Genomic DNA, 24268 nt, shown 5'->3' with positions numbered 1-24268 from the left:
TTCGGAGAAGGAAAGTTATTAAATCCTTGAATTACCTGTACCAAACAAAATGTAAGCTTTACATCAATCATTTCTTTGTTATACGTGAGTTGACCCGCATAAGTTTAAGTGAAACAAAAGACAAATTGAAACGGGTTTTTACAAATACATTAGTGCAGTAATTAAAGACAATAGAAGATATTTTAGAAAGAGGTTTTTGTTAGTTTTAAGAATTATAGAAAATAATATTTGTAAATAAGTTTTAGGAAATTTTATAATTATAGGTAAAAATTTGTTTGTTATCGAAATGAAAAAATGGGGAATTGTGACGAGTTTTGATTGGCGGAGATTGAAAAAGGTGGGATAAGGAAAGTTTAGCTAGATTGAGGAGAGAGAAAATATAGGCAGTTGGTTTCCAAGTCTTCAAGAAAGAACAGTGTTTGTTCTCTGTCGGTTCCCGAAATGTAGCAAGCAGTAGTGTTGAATGTTAGTGAGTTTTTTTGGAGTTAGTGTATCTGACAGAAGCTGAAACAACAAAATATTGTAAGTCATATTTCTCTACTTATATTCCAAGAGTCACTGTTCAGGCCAACGAGAGATTCAGTTTATCGTAAAGAGAAGATATTCCAAGAGTCAATTTTTCACTCGGGCCAACGAGAGATTCAGTTTATCGAGAGGAGAAAGGCTATCATAATTTGAATGATTTGTGCTTTTGAAGGAGATCATTAAGGACGATATACTTGCAACAATCTGATGTAAGATTGCTGATTACATAGGGAGCGGTTGAGAGGAGATAATATAATCTACAAGGAACAAGGATTTGGACCACTCATCATCAGAGAGAGATAATTTTGTTTTCTGCAGTTTTTTTTTTCTTTTATTGATAACACAATTTTTACACGTAATTTAGAAAGGATATAAATATTTGGATTAGGAGAGTTAGAATAGTTTGGGATTTTGAGATTTCAATTAATATTGTTTGTACCATTAATTTTTGATTGTTCACGTACGGAGAACAAAATTTTGAGAATCCTTATATGAGATTTGTTTATTGAAAACTTTTGAGTGTGAATTATTTCATTATTTTTATTTCAATATATAGTGTTAGATCATATGTGTTTTTTATTATCCCGGTATTCTCTGGACCTTACCTTTTGACATGTAATAGCATAGATATTGAAGCACGAATTTAACCCTGAGATAAAAGAATTAAAAATTGTGATAGAGTCATAATCATATCATTTAAATAATTTTAATTAATCAAAAAAATTAATTAGCTAATTATTGCTTGGCGCACCAAGACTTTAAATATCACAATAACTGGCTTCCAAAACGTGGGGCTTGAAAATATCGCAGCTTTACATTTGAAGGAAGGGAAAGAGATCTGGAATAAGTACAGGTAATCCAGAGATAAAAACATATAACATTGAGGGAATTTGAATTTGAAAGTATTTTGACAATTTTTCCAGGGAATATAAATTTGGTTTATTGATTGATCGTAGTTAGTGGATATTTACTGCTATTGAATTATTTGATTTTATTTTCTTTACCAATCATACATTTGATATTTATTTTGAATTATTTGAATTTTACTGATTGCATATTTGATATTTGTCGTGAAAATTTAATACATTTGGGGAGAAATATTGTCGTGTTCTGAAACATATAGAGTGTTGTAAAATTTCACATTTGGCGGGGACAAAAACAATAACAAAAAGTAACAACATGTCTGTCACAAGGAGACAAAGTAAAATGCAGGAAAGGAAGGAGGATAACAGAGAAGATGAAACAATTTTGGAAGAAGTATCGGATAATGAAGGAAATGTGACAATAGTTGAGGAGAGAAAAGAACTATCAGGAATAGATAAAATATTACAACTAATGCAACTCCAGTCACAAACAATGGCAGAAACAAAACAAACAATAGAGAAAAACCAAAATGAAACATCAAAGAAAATGGATGAAACAAAACAAACAATGGAAGAAAACCAACGGGAAACAAGGCAAGCAATAGAACTAAATAACAGAAATATAGAGCAGCGTTTGGAAAACTATGAACAAAAAATTAGAAGAAAATGATAGAAAAATGGAAAAGCGTTTGGACAAATATGAAAATGAGGTAAAAGTCTGTTTAGAAAAAGTCAGAGAAGAAACAGAGAGGAAACTAGAGATGCAGAGAGAAGAAATAGAAACTAAAATGAAAGATATTAAGACTGTACAGAAAAAGGAATTAGAACAGTTAGAAACAAAATTTGAAATGGCTTTACAAGAAGACAAGAAAGAAATAGAAAAACAAATTGAGGATATCAGAAAACAACGAGATATGGGAGACAGGAGAGAAGTACTCATCCAAAGTCCGGGTGACATAAAAATACAGTTTGGCGGGGATATTCGGAAAACACACCCAGTACCGTTTGTTAAAAATTTGAAAACCAAATTACAACATATTAGATATTTTGACGATTGCAAAGAAACAATTAGAAACCATTTGAAAGAAGGAGCAGCGTTATGGTATGAAAGCAAGGAAGATGAGTTTGAAAATTGGACAGATTTTGAAAATAAATTTCTCAACTATTTTTGGGGGAAAAATAAACAGAGAGAAATCAACCAAGAGCTACAGAATGGAAAATATCACGAAAAAATGGGAATATCTGAAGAAAGATATGCTTTGCAGATATATAACAATTCAAAATATCTAGAATACAAATATTCTACCGAACAGCTGGTAGAAATGATCAGCAGACATTTTGAGGAAACGTTGGAAGATCACGTGATTTTGAGAAACTATCAAGATATTGATAGTTTGTGCCAATTCCTTCAACTAAAAGAAGCAAAAAGAAAAGAAATGAGAAATAGAAGACAACATGACCAATATAATGGACCGGAAAGAAGGTATTCATCAAATTATGACCAGAGAAACCGACATCCCAGATCAACAAACGAATAAAGGCCGAGAAATTACAATAATTACTATAGACAACAAAATTACGATAACAGGAATGACACACAACATAGAACATATGAAAATCACAACAGGAATAGAGATGCACAAAATACTCCGAATAGAAATACTAACGAACAAAGGGATGATAGAAATAACCAGAGCTTCCAACAACAAAATAGAAGGGAGATGAATCATGTAGCAATAGGAAACGAAAGACAAATCTCTAATTCTAATCTAATATTTTTAGATGCATTTATAAAACATAAAGCAATTAAAATTGTGATTGATTCTGGCTCGGAGATATCGCTAATCAATAAAAAACTAGTAAAAGAATTAAATTTGGACAGATTTGTGTATAAGATTCCTAGGGTTGATTTAGTGGGTGCAAACAATAAAAATTTGACGACAGTAAACGAAGGTTTGGGAGTACAGATAAGAGTGGGAAACAAATTCCATATTATGAAATGTGTGGTGATTGAAGATTTAAATCATGATATGATAGCGGGAATTGATGAATTGAGAAAAAAAGATATCACCATAAATTTTGCGGAAAATAAAATGGAAATCAGAGCAGAACCAGACAACACAGGAGAAGAAAAGCAAACAGATAGGAAAACAAATTCTGGAAGGATCAATGCACAGGAAAAACACAAAGAAATCGATATGACTGTAGAGAATAAACCGAAAGTACAAGAACAAGATCTAACAGAAGAGAAAAAGAGAAGGAAGAAAAAGAAGAAGAGTTCGAAAAGAAAGCAGGAAAATAAGATGGAGACCAGAGAAAAACAGGAAATAGAAGGTACAGAAGAATTGTCGGCAACCGACGATAAAACAGAATGGAAGCAGGAAGAAAAAGAAAGTATCATCAGAGAAATGAAAGGAATAGAAACATGGTGCTCGGAATACCAAAGGGAATTAGAGGATAAAAGGAAAACAGAAGAAAAAATGGCACTAATGGACGAGAATCCAGAATTGTGTGAAGAAGTATTATGGACAGTGAACACATATGAACAAAAGGAGGATGAAAGAAAAATAAATTGTGGAGAAAACATAGAGAAGATTTTAAGAAACCACGGAGATCTTGTTAATAAAGTAAACCGAGTGGCTAAAAATTATGAACTTTCTTTGAAGGGAAAATACTTGGAAAAATTTAAAACGAAAATATATACAATCCCGTATAAAGACAGGCAATATACGGGGTATTTTAACATTCACGACATTTATCAGTATCATGAATAGATTTTAATAACATAGTGAAATGATTTGATCCTGGAAAACTTTTGTCATTTTAAAATTTAACAAAGAGTTTTCGGCAGATCAAATGGCGGGGATTTGTTATGATATGTAAAATCAAGAAAATATTGGTTTGTTTAAAATATTTCAAAGTTCAACAAAAAATTTAAAATAATTCAGAAAGTATATCCAACAAACATTTCGGAGAAGGAAAGTTATTAAATCCTTGAATTACCTGTACCAAACAAAATGTAAGCTTTACATCAATCATTTCTTTGTTATACGTGAGTTGACCCGCATAAGTTTAAGTGAAACAAAAGACAAATTGAAACGGGTTTTTACAAATACATTAGTGCAGTAATTAAAGACAATAGAAGATATTTTAGAAAGAGGTTTTTGTTAGTTTTAAGAATTATAGAAAATAATATTTGTAAATAAGTTTTAGGAAATTTTATAATTATAGGTAAAAATTTGTTTGTTATCGAAATGAAAAAATGGGGAATTGTGACGAGTTTTGATTGGCGGAGATTGAAAAAGGTGGGATAAGGAAAGTTTAGCTAGATTGAGGAGAGAGAAAATATAGGCAGTTGGTTTCCAAGTCTTCAAGAAAGAACAGTGTTTGTTCTCTGTCGGTTCCCGAAATGTAGCAAGCAGTAGTGTTGAATGTTAGTGAGTTTTTTTGGAGTTAGTGTATCTGACAGAAGCTGAAACAACAAAATATTGTAAGTCATATTTCTCTACTTATATTCCAAGAGTCACTGTTCAGGCCAACGAGAGATTCAGTTTATCGTAAAGAGAAGATATTCCAAGAGTCAATTTTTCACTCGGGCCAACGAGAGATTCAGTTTATCGAGAGGAGAAAGGCTATCATAATTTGAATGATTTGTGCTTTTGAAGGAGATCATTAAGGACGATATACTTGCAACAATCTGATGTAAGATTGCTGATTACATAGGGAGCGGTTGAGAGGAGATAATATAATCTACAAGGAACAAGGATTTGGACCACTCATCATCAGAGAGAGATAATTTTGTTTTCTGCAGTTTTTTTTTTCTTTTATTGATAACACAATTTTTACACGTAATTTAGAAAGGATATAAATATTTGGATTAGGAGAGTTAGAATAGTTTGGGATTTTGAGATTTCAATTAATATTGTTTGTACCATTAATTTTTGATTGTTCACGTACGGAGAACAAAATTTTGAGAATCCTTATATGAGATTTGTTTATTGAAAACTTTTGAGTGTGAATTATTTCATTATTTTTATTTCAATATATAGTGTTAGATCATATGTGTTTTTTATTATCCCGGTATTCTCTGGACCTTACCTTTCACATGTAATAGCATAGATATTGAAGCACGAATTTAACCCTGAGATAAAAGAATTAAAAATTGTGATAGAGTCATAATCATATCATTTAAATAATTTTAATTAATCAAAAAAATTAATTAGCTAATTATTGCTTGGCGCACCAAGACTTTAAATATCACATAATATATATATATATATATATATATATATATATATATATATATATATATATATATATATATATATATATATATATATATAAGAAATACTGGATATTATTGACTGTCGATATAAACAAACAACACAGTTTATTAGGGCAGTAGGTTTGGCCGGGATGTTACATCGGCCAAACCTACTGACTGCAGCCCTAATAAACTGTGTTGTTTGTATATATATATATATATATATATATATATATATATATATATATATGCACTCGTAAGTAAATGGGATGTTTTCGGTCAATTTGGAGATAAAAAAGACAAGTGTTGTGCTACTTTATCTATTTAATGAAGACGTTTCGCCCACTGTTTAATAAGCATCATCAGTTCATCTAAAAGAGTGTTATTAGCAATACATCGAATATGAGAAACAATTAAGTAAATGATCTTACCTTTAAAAGATCTGTAGATCTGTTTGATGTTTCTTCACATTAATACCATTTTAACGCTACAAGGGGTTCTGGTCTGGGTATTTCAGTTGCTGGTTTCCATCTGGTGATCTTCTTAATCAGTAGGTCGTTTTTCCTTGTCTCTATGTGTCTCATCTCAGCGTCTGTGCTTTAATAGATCTTACTACATCTCCCTTCATCTCTTCTCCCTTCATTATGTCTCTTAGTACTTGGTTCATATTTCTTCTCATATTTCCGTTGTCCATTCTTATCGGGCCCATAATCGGTCTGAGGATTTTCCTTTCGAAAATTCTTAATTCTTCTTCATCTTTTTCCGTGAGGTACATTGTCTCAGCTGCGTACGTAACTACTGGTCTGAATGCAACTCCGTATATTTTCAGTTTTGTATTTCGGGATAAGTTCTTGTCCATCATGAGCCTATGATATCTCCAGTATGTTTTGTTGCCTGCTAGTATTCGTTCCGTTACTTTTTTACTTCTCTTGTTTTGGGCATTCACTATTACTACCAAATATTTAAAGCAGAGCAGAGCTTCTCTTCTAAAGCAGAGTAGGTATTTTGTTTTTCCTTCGTTAATTTCTAAAGCTCTTTTACGTGCTTCTTTTGTCAGGATTGTTACTGCTTCTTTTAATCTTTCCTTATCTCTTCCCATAAGAACTAAATCATCTTCATATGCAACTATTTGTGTTGAGGAGTGGGCTATAGTTCCTTTAATTTTGCTGGCCTTGACTGTTCCTTCTACTGCTATGTTCAATAATGTGGTTGACAGGGAATCGCCTTGCTGCACTCCTGTTTTAATTGCAACTGATTTTGTGCTACCTTCTTCTGTTGTTATTTTAGGTCGAGCTTCATTCATGGTCATTTTTGTTAATCTGATTAATTTTGTAGGTATATCTTGATTTTTTATTTCAATAAATAATTTATTTCTTCCAATACAGTCAAAGGCTTGTCTGAAGTGTACGAAGAGAATGTGAAGTTCTATGTTGTGTTCGTGGCATTTTTCGATTGTTTGTGTAACTATGTGGATCGCATCTGTAGTTGATCTGCCTTCTCTGAATCCTTGCTGTTAATCCCCAATTTTTTTCTCTGTGAATTGATTGACTTCTTTTCAATCCTCGGTCATTTCTTCTGCTTCCCATATTCTAACTATTAGGTTATAGATGCTTGTTAATAACTTTTCTCCTCCGTTTTTAATCATTTCATTGGGTATTTCATCTGAGCCGGGAGTTCTTTTCTGTTTCATTTTTTAAATGATATGTAGATATTCATCATATATTGGTATTCCTATTTCATTATCTCTAATGTCTCTAATGCTCTAAAAGCCCATAATATTAATAAACAACTTAAAAACTTTTTATAGGAATTTATTTTAACGTGGAGGAAATCCTTTAAGTACGTTCCTGATCCAAGAAATTTTCGGGGATAAAAGTTTACTCTACGAAAGGCATACAGGATTTGCTTTTTTGTGTCAAAAATTTACATAAGGGATGTTCGGAAGCTCCAGAAATTATGCGTAGGTACACATTTCTTTTAAATTTGGAGCAGAACGTTCAATTTTTTGCGCCTCAATCGTAAACTTTCCAGTACAAATTATTTGAAAAAACATGGAAATTTCAGTATCTACAGGGGAGAAAAATAAATTCTAAAATAAAATACTAACATTTTTATAAATATTTGGTAGTTGGGGGGGGGGGGGCTTAAAATGGCCTCTGAGAATTAGACATATTAGACATAGACAGGGTGCATAAAGAATTCCTTGTGCGATAAAACACTTTACAGGTCAACGATTCGTCATTATTTATCCTTGAACAGTATAGACAGCAATGGTAAATTTGGGTCAGTGGGTAGCCACATTGTTCTTAGATCTGACCATATATTGTCTCTCCATCGCATTCGTGGACGTCATAGGGGATTTCTTCCTATGGAAGACTGGCCACTGACCCCCCTGACCCAACTATTATGGACGACCGTTCAAGATGGAAGCAAGTTGTGCAGTCAGCCAAAACCCACCCCGGGTTTAAGTGATACGAGAAGAAGAAAAAGAATGGTAAATTTATCAGTGATTTAAGCGAAAAGTTGAAGGATTTTAAAAACTACATACAAGAGACATATCAAGGAAAACTACATACAAGGACATGCAGATGTCTCGGTATTCAGATAGTAGAGATTTTTGGACCAGAAAATTATTATTATCATAGTTAAATATGCAATTATAAAACCAAAATAAAAAAGACATTCAGGTTAAAAGATGTTTCATAGTTAACAGGTTACCTGCTTGAAAGTCAAAGTTCTTGTTATATGACGAAATCAATTTTTATAAGACTTCAAATATGGCAGGTCTACGAGGTCTATACGAGATCTAATAGACTTCATCACAAATTTTCTCATCTGACGCTTCGGGACTTATATGACCCCAAAGAGGTTGTAATGTAGTTTTGAAAATTTTTTTGTTATAATAAATGAAAATTTAATAGTTTTTATAGAAATTAATTATAAAACTGTCAAACAATATTCCTTTCTCGCAGTTTCTAGATAATAATATAAAATTTATAATTAAGTTCCATGCAAATTTTATAAGATTTTTATTAAAATAAAACTAAAAGATACAAGCATTTGTGAAAACAAGTATACAAGTGAAATTCATGAATTATACATTGTCAATTTTTTTTTTTTTTTTTCGTGGACATTGTTGAAACAGCATCCTTCACAAAATTTAATTACTTTGTTTACATATTTATCTGCATCCTTGCTGGTAATCTTGTTGCTATCTTGTTTTTAAGTGAATTCTCGGTGGCCATGAAAGAAGTAGAAGGAGAAATAAAAATAAATGAATGTGACATAAATAATATTCGATAAGCGATGACGACACAGTATTTCAGACTTAAACGTAGGAGCTTTGCAGTATAGCACGAATGAATTGCGTCTTTTGGGTGTCTTGCTAGGTGGTTTTCTATGTTTTTAACTATTCTGTCGTCTTTTCCTGTTGCATAGATTGCCGTATCATCTGCGTAGAGGGCTGTACTTGTTTTTGCCTCTGTTGGTAAATCTGAAACAAAAAAGTTATATAAAATGGTCGAGAATGGACGCCCTGTGGCGTCCCTTCTTGGATTTCTTGAATTCTGGACATCTTTTGGTCAGCTAAAACTTAAAAAGTTTGGTTAGTTAAATATGTGTCGCATATATTAACTAAGTAGTGAGGTAATATAGCTCTGTAATCTTGTAGATTAGGGCTTTCTTCCGAACCGTGTCATATGCCTTATGTATTTCCGTGTCATATGCTTTATGAATTTAGTAATTATTTTTTTTTTCGAAGGTAATTACTTTTTGACGGACTAGAAGTGGCTGAAAATTACTATACAACCAAGCATACGTACTTATAGCTAATATTAATAGTAAACTAAATAGTATATAAAATAGAACTTTACGAATTACCGACAATCAATATTTATTTATTTGCACCATATAATAAATAGTTATGTTAAATTATAACAACTAAAATATATCTTTTAAATGTATAATATCCAAAATTTTATGGGTTTAGTATACACTTCCACTATCTATAATAATTCTTCTTTTTTCAATGAAAGAAGTCTGTAATAAAAGTTTATTTAAGCTGTTAATATGGTGAGCTAGGAACTTTTGTGTTGTAGGTTTCCAGCTGTTTGCGCCGCAAACAATTATATTAGATCTTTTATTACAACCGGCAACAGTGTGCGTGTCTTCAACCAGGAGTGCGCGCACCGAAGAGACGACAAGGGGGAAGAGAGACTACTAGACATCAAGCAGCAAAACAGTGAGGCAGTTTCGGTAAAAGACAATAAATTCGTATAAGTTTTCATTTTACAAAAGGCAATGTTTTTGTTTTAAACAGCATTAAAGCCAGTGTTTTACAGTCCACCATAGTTTTAATTTTGCCTAGTTACAATACAATAAACATATTGGTCCAAACGAGCACGGATGGAACATTTCTTGACGAACTATAGAAAGGCTGAAATTCAAGTTTCTACGGTTGTCGATGCCAAGAAAGACAACTTTTTACCTGCAAATTGGTGAGTGAGCGATCCTTTTTATCTATTCCAAACAATAACATTTTTTATTATAGCCTCATTAATTTAATTTATTTGTTTTGAAAATAAAGCTATAAATTTAAGTTTGAACTATATTACAGTCACCTCAAATACGATATTTATTTTAAGTAGGTTAAAATTACTGCAAATTCAATATACAGGGTGAATCAATTTTCAACTTAAAATATTTTTTATTTTCTTTCTTTTCAAACATATCTAGCTAACATTACACTATATTTAAACGATCTTTGGTGGTGTTTGCACTCGATTAAACATGAAAGCAGAACTGAAAAAACTCATTTCGCGCCGCACATCGCTAAATTCTAAACTATCAAGCTTTACTAGCATAGTTAACAATATGGCAAATGAGGCAAATATTTCAGAACAGGACATTTTAAAATTAAAATTAAGACTAGAAAAGATAGAACCATTATGTGGGGAATTCGATAGTATTCAAAGCGATATCGATATCAGTGCTGAGGGAGAACTAGAATTACAACAAACTCAGGATAACGAAAGGTTCACTTTCGAAAATAATTATTTCGATTCTGTGGCACTAGCCAAACACTTGATAAGCAAATACGATAATTCAAATTCAAGCAATATTCCTGATAATGACAATATAAATTTGAGTTCTTTGCCTCCAATGCATCTAAAAACATTTAGCGGTAACTACGAGGACTGGATCGAATTCCGCGATACTTACATAGCCATGATACACAGCAATAAAAAATTGGACGATATGAAAAAATATTATTATCTTAAAGGTTCATTAGAAGGTTCCGCGGCACAAGTCATTAAAGAAATTAAATTCGGGGCTTCTTATTACAACAGTGCTTGGAACTCACTATGCGAAAGGTACGATAGGGCTAAAATGTTAATTCACAAGCACGTAAAAGCACTTTTTAATATAGAAACAATAAGCAAAGAAACTTCACACAAAATACGAGCATTGGTTGATGAAGTTTCTAATCATTTGCAGGCATTAGAGAATTTAAATAAAAGTACTGACAATTGGGATCTACTCTTGATTCATATGATTACATCTAAATTTGACAACAATATTTTACGTGATTGGGAAAAACATACTAAAGAGATGCAAGACGAAACGTGGAGCGATTTAAAGCGATTTCTAAGGGATCGTGCAGACTATTTAGAAAAAATAGAGGGTAAGATTGAAAAGCAGCCTTCAATACAAGAGAAATCGGGTAAATTCGATGCCAAACAACGGTCTAAAGGGTATGCTCGAAGTTTTACTTCTACAAGCGAGTTTAACGGTACTAGCAAAGGTTGTGTTTTCTGCAAGGGCGATCATTCAATTTATTCCTGTGAGCAATTTCTTAGGCTTTCTATTTTTGAGAGGCGCAATTTTGTCAATAAAGCCAAATTATGTCTAAACTGCTTAAGAACAGGCCATATTCGTTCTAAATGCAAACTAGGGCCTTGCCGAAAATGTAAGCAATGGCACAATACTCTTATTCATGAGGAAATCTCTAGTAATAAACATGAAAACAATGAAACTATAGCAAACAATAACACTTCTCTAACTACCATAACTGCATTGCCCTCTGTGCAGCAAACAATTTTATCAACTGCCTGTGTAAAAATAGCAGATTCGAGGGGTAAATATCACATTGCGCGTGCGCTTCTAGATTCAGGTTCTCAGAAATCATTCATAACCGAGCGCTTCTTCAATCTCTTAGGTTTTCAGGGTCAAGCTACCAATCTTTCTATCACTGGCATCAGCAATCAGACTTCTTGTTCTTCCAGAAAGTGCAATATATGTATAGAATCACAATATCACTATTTTAAGGCTGATGTTACATTTTTTATTCTAAAGGAAATAACTAGCAATCTACCTGCAACATTTGTCGATAATGAAACCTTGAATATCCCAAGCAATATTTTCCTAGCGGATTCTAAGTTTCTCGAATCTAGACCTATTGACATTTTAATTGGGGCAGATCTATTTTGGCAACTATTATGTCCCAACCAAATCAAAATCAACCAGTACGTTTTCCAAGAGACTCATCTAGGATGGGTTGCATCGGGTCAGGTCGGCCTCTCTAGTTTAAACAATATCAGATGCCACCTCAGCACTAGCATTAATTTGGATTTGCAAATGCAATTAGCAAAATTTTGGGAATTGGAGGAATGCCAATCTACGAAGATTCTCTCCACTGAAGAGCAATTTTGTGAAGAGCACTTCAAGGAAAATACACGTCGTAATGAGAACGGTCGATTTATTGTGCGTCTTCCATTAAAGCAGTCACCAGAATCACTAGGTGAATCCAAGGTTCAAGCCGAACAGAGATTCTACAGCCTTGAAAGAAAACTAAAAAGAAATCCATCATTCCGTGAATTGTACGTTCAGTTCATGCAAGAATACCAAGAGCTTAATCACATGACTGCGATAGAAGAAAACGATTATCCTCATCCTGTATACTATATGCCACATCATGGAGTGCTTCGTGAACAAAGTTTGACTACCAAACTACGAGTAGTATTTGACTGTTCAGCACCGACCACATCAGGGTTGTCTTTGAACCATATTCAATGCGTCGGGCCTACCTTACAGGATGATCTATTTTCAATACTAATTAGATTTCGTCAGCATCGATATGTCGTAACAGCGGACATCGAGAAAATGTATCGCATGATTACTGTTGACGATGAGTGCAAAAACTTACAAAGAATATTATGGAGGGACGATCCTTCCGAACCAATAAAAACATTTGTTCTAAACACCGTTACATACGGACAAGCATGTGCGTCTTACTTAGCAATAAGATGTCTCATCCAACTCGCCACAGACAATGAAAAAACTTTTCCCGAGATAGCGGAAATTATTCTGTGCGATTTCTACGTTGACGATATGCTTACTGGAGCAGACACTATTGAAGACGCCCAACATATTTGTCAAACCGTCTCAAACATTTTAAAGGCAGGTTGTTTTAATCTACGAAAATGGTATTCTAATGACAATAAAGTATTAGATGGCTTGCAGCATTCAAACGATGCATGTATTTTGAAGTTTGATCCAGAAGAAAAGGCAAAAACGCTTGGACTAACATGGTCATGTAATGCGGATTTACTACATTTTGAGGTGGAAACACTACCCATCAATAAAATTCCTACGAAGCGATCTGTTCTTTCTTCAATATCCAAGATTTTTGATCCATTAGGACTTTTAGGTCCATGCACAGTGTTAGCCAAAACTATAATGCAAAAACTTTGGCTCGAGAAGATTTCTTGGGATGCACCAATTCCAAACGATTTAGCAGAACGTTGGATTAAATTCCAATCTGAATTAGCCCAGCTTAGTCAAGTCAATCTTCCTAGGCATGCCATATGCAAGAATTACAAATACATTGAAATTCATGGATTTGCCGATAGCTCTAGTATTGCATATGGGGCGTGCATTTATTTGCGTAGTCTAGATCATGACAATCAGGTCCACATTCATTTACTTTGCTCCAAGTCAAAGGTAGCTCCAATAAAAACAATTAGTATCCCTAGGTTAGAGCTTTGCGGAGCACTTTTGTTAGCACGTTTATTCAATAAAGTGGAGCAATCTTTGAGAATAACAATAAACGAAACCATTTTATGGTCGGATTCTACTATAGTACTATCCTGGATTCGCACCAGTCCAAATTTACTGAACACATTCGTCAGTAATCGAGTATCCGAAATTCAATCTCTCACTTCCAATTGCAAATGGCGACACGTATCATCACGTGACAATCCATGTGACATCTTGTCCAGAGGTCTATTTCCCAGCCATATTTTGAATCACGAGATATGGTGGTCAGGTCCTCCATGGCTTCAGTTGAATGAATCCTCTTGGCCCACCTCAAAGTTCGACTATATTTTAGACCTACCAGAATTAAAGCAACAGAATTTCACTCATTTGGCCACTGCCTCAAAGTTATTTCCATTTGAGCGCTTTTCACGTCTTAGTCATTTAAAAAGAGTGGTTGCTGTGTGTTTTCGTTTCAAATCAAATTCTCTGCGCTCAGATAAGGAGAAAAGATCTCTTAATAAATTTCCTATTTCCATTGACGAATTAGATCAAGCTTTTCATTCATTAATTCGAATGTCACAAAAGGAATCTTTCTCAAATGAAATTGAACTCTTAACCAATAACAAATCAATAATTAAGGGCAAACTAGCTAGTCTAAACCCATTTTTGGACGATAAAGGACTTCTGCGGGTAGGCGGTCGTCTGATCAATTCTTCCTATGAATTTAATAAAATTCATCCGATTGTTTTAGACTCAAAGCACAAGTTTTGTCAGCTTCTTTTTCAATTTGAGCACTATAGATTAATGCATCTTGGTCCTCAGGGTTTGTTAGCCACTATCCGAGAACAATTCTGGCCCATCGGGGGCAGAAGACTCGCTAGGTCAACAGTTAAATCGTGCCTCACTTGTTTTCGATTTAATCCAAAGACCATACAACCTATGATGGGTAACTTACCTAAGGAGCGCCTCAATTTGTCTAGTCCTTTTAGCTATACCGGAGTAGATTATGCTGGACCTTTCAATATCAAAACACACAAGGGGCGTGGTGGTTCTATAATTAAAGGTTACATCAGCTTGTTTATCTGCTTCACTACAAAGGCGGTGCATATGGAACTTGTTTCAAGTCTTTCAGCAAACGAATTTTTACTTGCTCTTCGTAGATTTGTTGCACGGAGGGGCAAGCCTATAAAGATATTTTCCGACAACGGAACTAATTTTGTTGGGGCATTTAAAGAGTTAGGTACTTTTCTTTCTAATAACGAACTAACCTTGCAGAAAGCATATACTCAAGAAGCTATTTCATGGCATTTCAACCCATCGTATTCACCACATATGGGCGGAATCTGGGAAGCGGGTGTTAAGAGTTGTAAGCACCATTTAAAGAGAGTTCTTCAAAACACTCATTTTACATTTGAGGAATTCAATACTATGTTAAATCAAATTGAGGCTATATTAAATTCCCGTCCGCTCTGTCCGCTATCATCCGATCCCTCCGACTATACTCCATTAACTCCTGCTCATTTTTTAATTGGTCGACCATTGGTAGCATGTCCAGACCGCAACATTACTGAAGAAAGGGTAAACCGTCTTACCAGATATCAGCACATCCAGTTATTGTGTCAGCATTTTTGGCGACGTTGGAGTCTCGAATACATAGCCGAACTTCAATACAGAACCAAATGGAAAACCAACCATGGCAGCCTATCTGAGGGTTCTCTTGTTTTACTCAAGTCGGACAATACTCTACCTACTCAATGGCGTTTAGGTCGCATCGTTCATATTTTCAAAGGCTCTGATAACGTCGCAAGAGTAGCATCAATCAAGACCCAAGATGGAATCGTTAAGCGGAGCTTTACGAAAATTTGTCCATTACCAATTGAAAGCTAAGGCCCTTTGCTTTCAAGGCCGGGGGCATGTTTGCGCCGCAAACAATTATATTAGATCTTTTATTACAACCGGCAACAGTGTGCGTGTCTTCAACCAGGAGTGCGCGCACCGAAGAGACGACAAGGGGGAAGAGAGACTACTAGACATCAAGCAGCAAAACAGTGAGGCAGTTTCGGTAAAAGACAATAAATTCGTATAAGTTTTCATTTTACAAAAGGCAATGTTTTTGTTTTAAACAGCATTAAAGCCAGTGTTTTACAGTCCACCATAGTTTTAATTTTGCCTAGTTACAATACAATAAACACCAGCTATGAATCTGTCAAAATATGACCGAGTTGAGCGAATGGACCTTATCTGACAAGAATGTAAATATTGTCATATTGGCCGCATCACAAGACCCTTACACACCAAAATATATAAAAATCATGCAAGTCTTTTCCGAGATAATTAAGATGTTTTTTACTTTAAACTCACACTGTATATTATATGATTTTTCCTAGTCAACAGTAGTAATAGTAACGTATTTTTAAATTGATTTTTATCAATAACCAATGATGAACAAATAATGAGAATACTCTGGTAATTTTTATTTGAACAAGTAACATATATTATATACAATTATTTTCAATTTACTTTTCCAAAAATGTTTATATTAGGACTAATTCACACACGGACATTAAAAGTTTCTCAGTCTACCATACTGTTAGCGCCCCATTTTTCCCAAGCGCGAATAATTCCCGAGTAGTCGTTTCGGTTCCTGAACTTAACCAAACTAAATTTCTCAACTTTGAAAAATAACTTTCCGATAAAAATGACGTGCGATCCAGAGTCGAGAGAAGCCATTATAGATACGTCGTCGTTTTAAAAAGAGCGCACAGCGAGTTCTGGCAGGTACCTTACAAATCGAACTTCCTAACTAAAATCATAAATTCTTCAAGCAGCCGCGACTTGTCTTTTCTCTAGCTTATCTGAAGATGGGGCCGATACGTTAGCGAATTATATAGCTCAAGGTAGCCTTCGATCCGTCTAACGTTCGATTTATTACTTGCTCTGCCGATCTTGATCTCTTTAATGATTTGATTTTTTTCAGTTATAAATATCGTGGTTAATACAAAGAATAAGGGTTTTGTTTACAGTTTAAAAGGATCACTTTTTATTTCCTTTCTCTTCTTCCTAAAAATAAAATTTAGTTTAAAAAAAAAATTTTAAAAATTAACTAGTTTAACCTTCATGTGAGTGAACGGAACATTTTATCCAAGGGAGCGACACAGAAAATTTGCACATAAGGCCTTCCCAAAACTGGAAAATGTTCTTGTTTAGCCAACAAACATTCTAAAAGTTTATATTTATTATCAGCCATATCTATGTTAGAAAATTTACTACAGGACGAGATGTAAACCAGAAAAACCTGTCGCAGAAAAGTGTATATACGGTATAAAATTCCTAGATGGTAGGTATATTTGCATGAATAATTTTTAACGAATCGATCAGTAACTAAAATTTTACAATTTGGCATATAAAAGGTGATAATATCATTAAATACAACGAAGAATATTCACATATTGTACAACCTTTCGCAGCCAGTGCGAGAAAGATGGTAAATGGGATGAAAGCATATATAAAACATCCTGGAGCAATATCCAAAATTATACAAAGAGTACAATACTTCTTAAGGTAAATAAAAGCATTAAATTAGTACTGTCAAAACTGTGCTCTGTATGTAATATTACGGATACTGCAGAAACTGAGCTCTTAAATTCAAGTGAAGATTATAATTTATCTTGTTTAAATGATGGTTCAAAAACACTAATTCCTCATTACAATACCAAAAATAAATCTGCAGTAGATTTATCTATTTGTTCTGATAATATTTCTATTAGGTACGACTGGAAAAGAGACAATGTTTCGCTAGGTTCTAATCACTATTCTATTTTAATAGAACTATATGTTAGTAACGATAATGTAGGCAAGTATACAAATCAAAATCAAAAATGGAACTTAAAGAGAGCCGATTGGCCGCTTTTTTCTTATCTAATGGACAATTTTATAGCAAATAATAACATCCAGGATATAACTTATGAACAGTTCATTCAAAACTTTATTAAAATAAGTAATAAATCCATTCCAAAGAAAAAAGTAGTTAATCCAAAACTCTGTAACTCTTGGTGGAACTCTAATTATTGTGACGAACTATCCGACAGCAAAGAGAAGCGTTTTTACTTTTTAAACGTTATTCTAATGTGAGCAATTATATTAACTTATAGAGCAGTGGGATACACAAAAAGGGTTATATTACAGAATAAAAAAGGCTTCGTGACGTATATTTTTCGAAAATTTAAGTCGTTCTACAGCAATATCTACAATATGGGAAGAAATCAAAAAACTTAAAAACACGTATCAGGTACCAAAAAAAGTGTATAAGTAGTGATAGTTGAGTAGACTCATTCTTCAATAAAATTGTACCATCGTGGGTATTAGAAATGTGTAACCTCTCTGAAAAATTACATACCAAACATCCTATTTTGATGAAATTTTCCATAAAAGTATTAGAAAATAGTATAAAATATAATAAAAGTACTGCACCTGGAAAAGGCGGTATTCATTATATAAAGAATCTTCCTGATTGTAGTAAAATGGTCTTACTCCAAACAATAAATTAAATATGGACACACAACAAGTTTCCAGAGTGTTGGAAAAAATATATATTAGTTCCAATTCTAAAACCGCACAAACATTCTACGAAACCAGAATCATACAGGAGTATATCCTTAGGATCATACGCAATAAAAATATTTGCAAGAATGATAAATTCTAGATCAGAAAATTGGATGGAAACCAATAATCTACTACCAATATACCAATTTGGATCCATAAAGCAACATTTCTTCTTCTTTAGGTGCCGTCTTCTTAGCGAAGGTTGGCGATGACCTCTGCAAAGTGTTCCCTATTTTGGGCTTTCCTTATTAAACTTTGAAAGTCTAATCCTGTCCAATCTTTGATGTTGCGCAGCCAGGTCATCTGTCGTCTACCCGGGCCGCGTCTGCCTTCTATTTTCCGTTCTATAATAAGCTAAAGGAAGTTATACCTGTCGTGTCTACATATGTGTCCAAGATAAGACGTTTTACGCTTCTTGACAATTTCTGTGAGTTCACGTTCTCTATTCATACGCCTTAAAACTTCTTCATTTCTAACGCGGTCGGTCCATGGAATTTTCAGCATACGACGAAATACTCACATCCCAAAGCTCTCTAAACGTCGTAACGAGCTGACTGTTAACGTCCAAGCTTCCACACCGTGTAATAGAGCAAATCAAGATTACGGGTAGTGAGTAACTGTCGCATCTTTAAGAAGGTGTTTCTTGCCTGTTCTATTCTACATTTAACCTCTTGTTCTTGGTCTAAGGTTTCATGTATCCAATAGCCTAGATACTTAAACTTTTTCACTTGTTCAACTAGATTGTTGTTGTCTAGTTTGTTTATAACTGGTGTGTGTTTTTTTGAAATTACCATTGTTTTGGTTTTTTTTTACATTCACCTTAAGGCCGTATAGTTCTCCTTCTCGCACTACTTTGGTTAACAGAATTTGTAGTTCTTTTTCACTGCCAGCAATCAGTACTGTATCATTGGCATACCTGATATTGTTCAAGATTTTTCCATTGACTTTTATTCCTTCTTGTGCTTCATCTAGAGCATGTGCAAAGATGTCCTCTAAGTACAAGTTGAATAATAATGGTGATAGTATACAACCTTGTCTAACTTCTCTTTGGATGTTTATGGTTTCAGTATCACCCATTTCAGTTCTGACAGAGGCGTTTTGGTTCCAGTAGAGTTCACGTATTGTATTAATGTCGTTTGGATCCAGGTTCTTTTTTTGCAAGCATTCGATTAGCTGATCGTGTTTGACTTTGTCAAAAGCCTTTTCATAATCTATAAAGCACAAGTAGACATCTTTTTGTTGATCCTGACACTTTTGCATGAGAACAATGAAACTGAACAAAGCTTCTCGAGTTCCCATACCGTTTCGAAAGCCAAATTGTTCCGGACCCATATCTTCTTCACATTTTTTGTAAATTCTGTTATGGATAATTTTTAGAAATAGCTTCAGAATATAGGGCATGAGACTTATTAATCGAAAGTCGTTACATTTTTTTGCGTAGTTTGATTTGGGTATAGGCGTTAACCAATCTTGTGGAATTATACCAGTCTTGTATATACTGTTGAAAAGTCTTGATAACAGTTCTAAATTGTCTTCTTCCAAAAGCTGTATAATTTCACTATGAACGTAGTCAGGTCTAGAGGCTTTTCCGGTTTTCATATTTTTTAAGGCGTATTTTATTTTTGATGTGAAGATGGGCAAGTCGTTATTTTCGATGTTTGTTTGTCTATCAATATTTATTGTTCTATCGTCTGAGAATAGGTTTTGTATGTATGTTCGCCATTTAATGTTTATTTCTTCTATTGTGGTCAGGACTCTATCATCCGTGCTTGTGATTGTGCCATACTGCCTAGCGTTTCTTATCCCACACATTTCTTTAATTTTCTTATGGAGAAGTCTATCATCATAGTATTTATATTTCTTTATATTTATTCCAGTCTTTGTTCTTGTGTTGTCGTCTCACATTCATCATTTCTAATATTTCATTAGTTATCCATGGTTTTTTGTCTCTTTGATTCGTGTATTTAAGGTGGTCTTCAGCTTTTAGAAATACAGTCTTAAGTTCTTTCTATATTTGGTTTAAGTCGTTGGCTTCTTCTGGTACATCATTTTCCTTTTGTCTGTTTTTAAGTTCTCGACATCGTGGTTAAGTTCTTGTGATATCTTCTGTCTCGTTTCTATATCCTTGAGTAAGCTCATGTCTGGTTTCTCTTCTCTCTTCTTTCTTTTTATGCTTTTCAACGTTTTTTTGAATTTGGCGACAAGCAAGGTGTGGTCGGAAGGGACATCTACACCGGGGTAAGTTTTTGCGCTTTGTATGCTATTTCGGCATCTCTGGATGATCATGATATAATTTATTTGGTTTCTGACGCAATTTTTATCATTGTCTTGTGGCGATTTCCATGTATATAGTTTGTGCGTAGGTAATTTGAACCATGTATTTATAATAGTAATATTCTGTTCTTGGCAAAATTGAAACAGCCTATCGCCTCTTTCATTTCGCTGACCTAATCCATGTTCTCCAATGATATTCTCAGATCTACCTTTTCCCACTTTTGCATTGAGATCTCCCATTATTATCGATATTTCATGCTTTTTTGTAAGCTGCATTAGTCCTTGTAGGTCTCCGTAGAACTCTTCAATTTTAGTGTCGGGTTTATCAGTTGTTGGAGCATATACCTGTATGATATTGATATCGATTGGACTTCCATGTAATTGTAAAAGTAGCATACGATCCGAATGGTAGACCACGTTTTTAATGCATTTTTCTATACCTTCGCTTACGATGATACCAACTCCATTCCAATGCTGTCTTTGATTGTTACCTGAGTAGTATATTGTCTTGTTGTCAATTTTCATCGTTCCTGAATTAAGCTACCTCATCTCACTAATGCCAAGGATACTAATGTCAAGTCTATCCATTTCTTGGATGGTGTTGTGGATTTTGCCGGCTTCAAACATACTGTTGACATTCTAGGTTTTAAGTTGTATGATTTGTTTAATTTTAAATCTTTCAACTTTCGGGTGGGTTCTAGCCTTCTTCGTGGGGATTCTTAGCACCTCCTGACCATCTAAGGTCTGCCACGGACTGGGGGCCAATTGTGTGGTTGTGCTTTGCATGATCATTAGTCTAGGGAAATCTGACGATCTTTAATGTAGTGGTTTCTCGTTGCCTTCTACATCCTTATGCCGTTGACCATATATAGGTTCATCCGCCTTTCAGGTCAATTTCTCAACCCCAGGACAAAAAAATGCCCTACCACTTACTAACTCATCCGCCCGAAGCCGTTGGTCAGTTAGTGGGGGATTGCTTATAGCGGCAAGGAAAATTTAACAATAGAAAATCTAGGTTACCTAATAACAGGTATAAATGTTTCTTTTTCAAATAAACAATCAACAACCTTTTTTTTCTGGATATTGAGGGGGAATATGATAATATAAATTTGACTCTTTTATCCCGTCAAATGCTACACTTGGGCTTAGCTGCTAAATTTTGACAAAGTATTTTTAAACTGAATTCAGTTAGAGTAATATTGTGTTAAAATTTACCTTGAAGAAACATTGAATAACGAACAACAAAAAGTTAAACACAGATAGATAAGACATAACATCAGGAGTACAATGTCTTAACCAAAGCTACAGAGTTATAAAGAAATGGTGTTTTGATAAAGGACTATCCGTTTCAGAAGAAAAAAGTCAGGTTTGCATATTTTCCAAAAAACATAACATACCAAATAAAGTCACTTTACAAAATTCACACCTGAATGTTCAGGAGAAGGTTAAATATCTGGGAGTTATATTAGATAGAAAATTACTATGAAAGGATCATAGTAAGGCTTGATATTGAATATATTAAGCCTCGAAATAGCAAGCAAAACTAGAATATTTAAACAAAAATTATATAAAGATGTTTCAAGGTAGAGGTGGAGGTGGGAGATTGTTTCGATACACCTGAGTAAGGAACTGTATATAAAAGCAACTACAATTCGGAGTTACAGCAGAACTTTAATATTGATAATCCAAATTACAATTCTTCCGACAGTGAGACAATTGAAGAGATAGAGAAATTTGTTATTGAAAAAGATAAGATGTCACGTGGAGTAAGTGTCCAGTTAAAAGTAAATACATCAAAATAAATAAGACAATTTTATTATTATGATCATCTTTCGCGAGCCAAAATAATGCTCACGAAATCTCAATAATATTGAGATGTACTATGGTAAACCACCGGAGGGATCATCACAATTCCAAAAAGACATCACAGTGGTGTCACGAATAAAGGTAAAGCTGTAGTATTACCGTCTTCAATGCGTAAAAAATTGTTAAAAGATCTCAAAACTAAAAAACCAGAAATTAATATGGCTATATAAGTCTAACAAGGGTGGAACTGATACACTTAATTAGATGTGTAGAACGTTTTCTCTATGTATAAAAATTAGAAGATTGCCATTAGTCTGTTTATAGCTGCTCAAGATAACTTGCATAAATGGGCAAATAATAGGTATATAACGCGGCTCATGCTGAAAATCCACACAAATACAGACGACAACGTACACAATAAACACTAAACCTTACAAATAGAGTATACTATGCACTCCAAAAATAATTCAACTTAAAAAATATTTAAAAAAGAACTAAAATTATTATAAACAAAACACTGCTAAGGCCGGTTTTCTCATATAAGGCGGAAACATGGACTATTACGTAGAAGGATAAAAGAAAATACTCCGTAAAATATTTGGAGCTATAAACGATCAAAAGCAGTGGCGCAAAAGATATAATTTCTAATTATACCAACAGTTTAATGAACCAGATGTAGGAACGTTCATTAAAACACAGCCACTTAGATGTACTAGACACATAATAAGAATGACAGACAATATGATTGCTAAAAAGCTAACGAGCAACATCTAGAGGAAGAAGAAGCAGAGGCCGACCACGAATGAGGGAGTTAGATAAAGTTGATACCGACTTATTCTTCTTCTCGATCTGCCTATCCGTTACGAATGTTGGCGATCATCATGGCAATCTTTATCTTATCTGCAGCAGCGCGGAAAAGCTGCACAGATGTTTTATTGAACCAGATTCTAAAGTAAAGTTCCTTTAACCAAGATGTTCTTGTTCTTCCTGGACCTCGTTTTCCAAATATTTTTCCTTGCAGGATGGCTTGAAGGAGGGCATATCTGGATTCATTTCGCATAATATGTCCGAAGAACTGTAACTTTCGGGATTTGATGGTGGTCAGTACCTCTCGGTTCTTATTTATTCTTCTGAGGACCTACTCGTTTGTGACTGGGTTAGTCCACGGAATCTTAAGCATTCTAGGATATAGCCACATCTCAAATCCTTCCAGTTTTCTGCACATATCTTCGTTAAAAGGTCCACGATTCAACACCATAAAAAAAGACAGAGAACACGTAGCATCGCAGCATTCTTACTTTTGTATCAAGGGAGAGGTTGTGACTCTTGAAGAAGAAGCGTGCTCTAATCTCCTGGTTGTTGGTCCATTCTTCATTTATTATGGTGCCAAGGTAATTGTAGGGCTTCACTCTTTCTACATGGGATTTGTTGACGTAGAGTTGACCTTCTGTTATTCTTTTCTTGCTAATTATCACAAGCTTTATCTTCTTAACGTTTATATTGAGTCCATATTGTTGACTGTAATACGTGATTTTGTTCATAAGAACTTGTAGGTCTTCTAAGTTATCCGCAAATACTATGGTGTCATCTGCATATCTGATGTTGTTTAGCCGGTAACCATTTAGTAGAATACCTTTTTCAGTTTCATGCAAAGCTTCGATAAATATTCTTTCAGAGTATAGATTGAAGATTAGAGGAGACAAAATACAGCCTTACCTCACTCCACGCATGATTCTCACATAGTCAGTGTGTTCACCTTCAACTCTGAGATTTGCTGTCTGATTCGAGTAGAGACTTCTAATTATTTTCAGGTCTTGGTTGTTAATTCCTGTTTCTTTTAGTATTTGCATCATCTTGGCGTGCTGTACTCGATCAAACGCTTTCTCGTAATCAACCA

The 24268-nt window shown here is 34.2% G+C and overlaps 2 protein-coding genes across 2 annotated transcripts; one reads left to right on the top strand and one right to left on the bottom strand.

The window, feature by feature from the left end:
• Positions 1-6232: 6232 nt before the first annotated feature.
• Positions 6233-6961, bottom strand: LOC140434566 (uncharacterized). The gene has a single exon (XM_072522921.1). It carries the CDS (start codon positions 6959-6961, stop codon positions 6233-6235), a length of 729 nt encoding a protein of 242 aa, XP_072379022.1.
• Positions 6962-10524: 3563 nt separating this feature from the next.
• On the top strand, positions 10525-15576 carry LOC140434557 (uncharacterized). Its single transcript, XM_072522910.1, has one exon. The coding sequence runs from the start codon at positions 10525-10527 to the stop codon at positions 15574-15576; it is 5052 nt and encodes a 1683-aa protein (XP_072379011.1).
• The last annotated feature ends 8692 nt before the right edge of the window (positions 15577-24268 follow it).

The sequence above is a fragment of the Diabrotica undecimpunctata genome, chromosome 1, assembly GCF_040954645.1.
Source record: "Diabrotica undecimpunctata isolate CICGRU chromosome 1, icDiaUnde3, whole genome shotgun sequence".
Lineage (NCBI taxonomy): Eukaryota > Metazoa > Arthropoda > Insecta > Coleoptera > Chrysomelidae > Diabrotica > Diabrotica undecimpunctata.
Note: the sequence above shows the minus strand (reverse complement) of the source record. Positions and strands in the feature narration are given on the sequence as shown.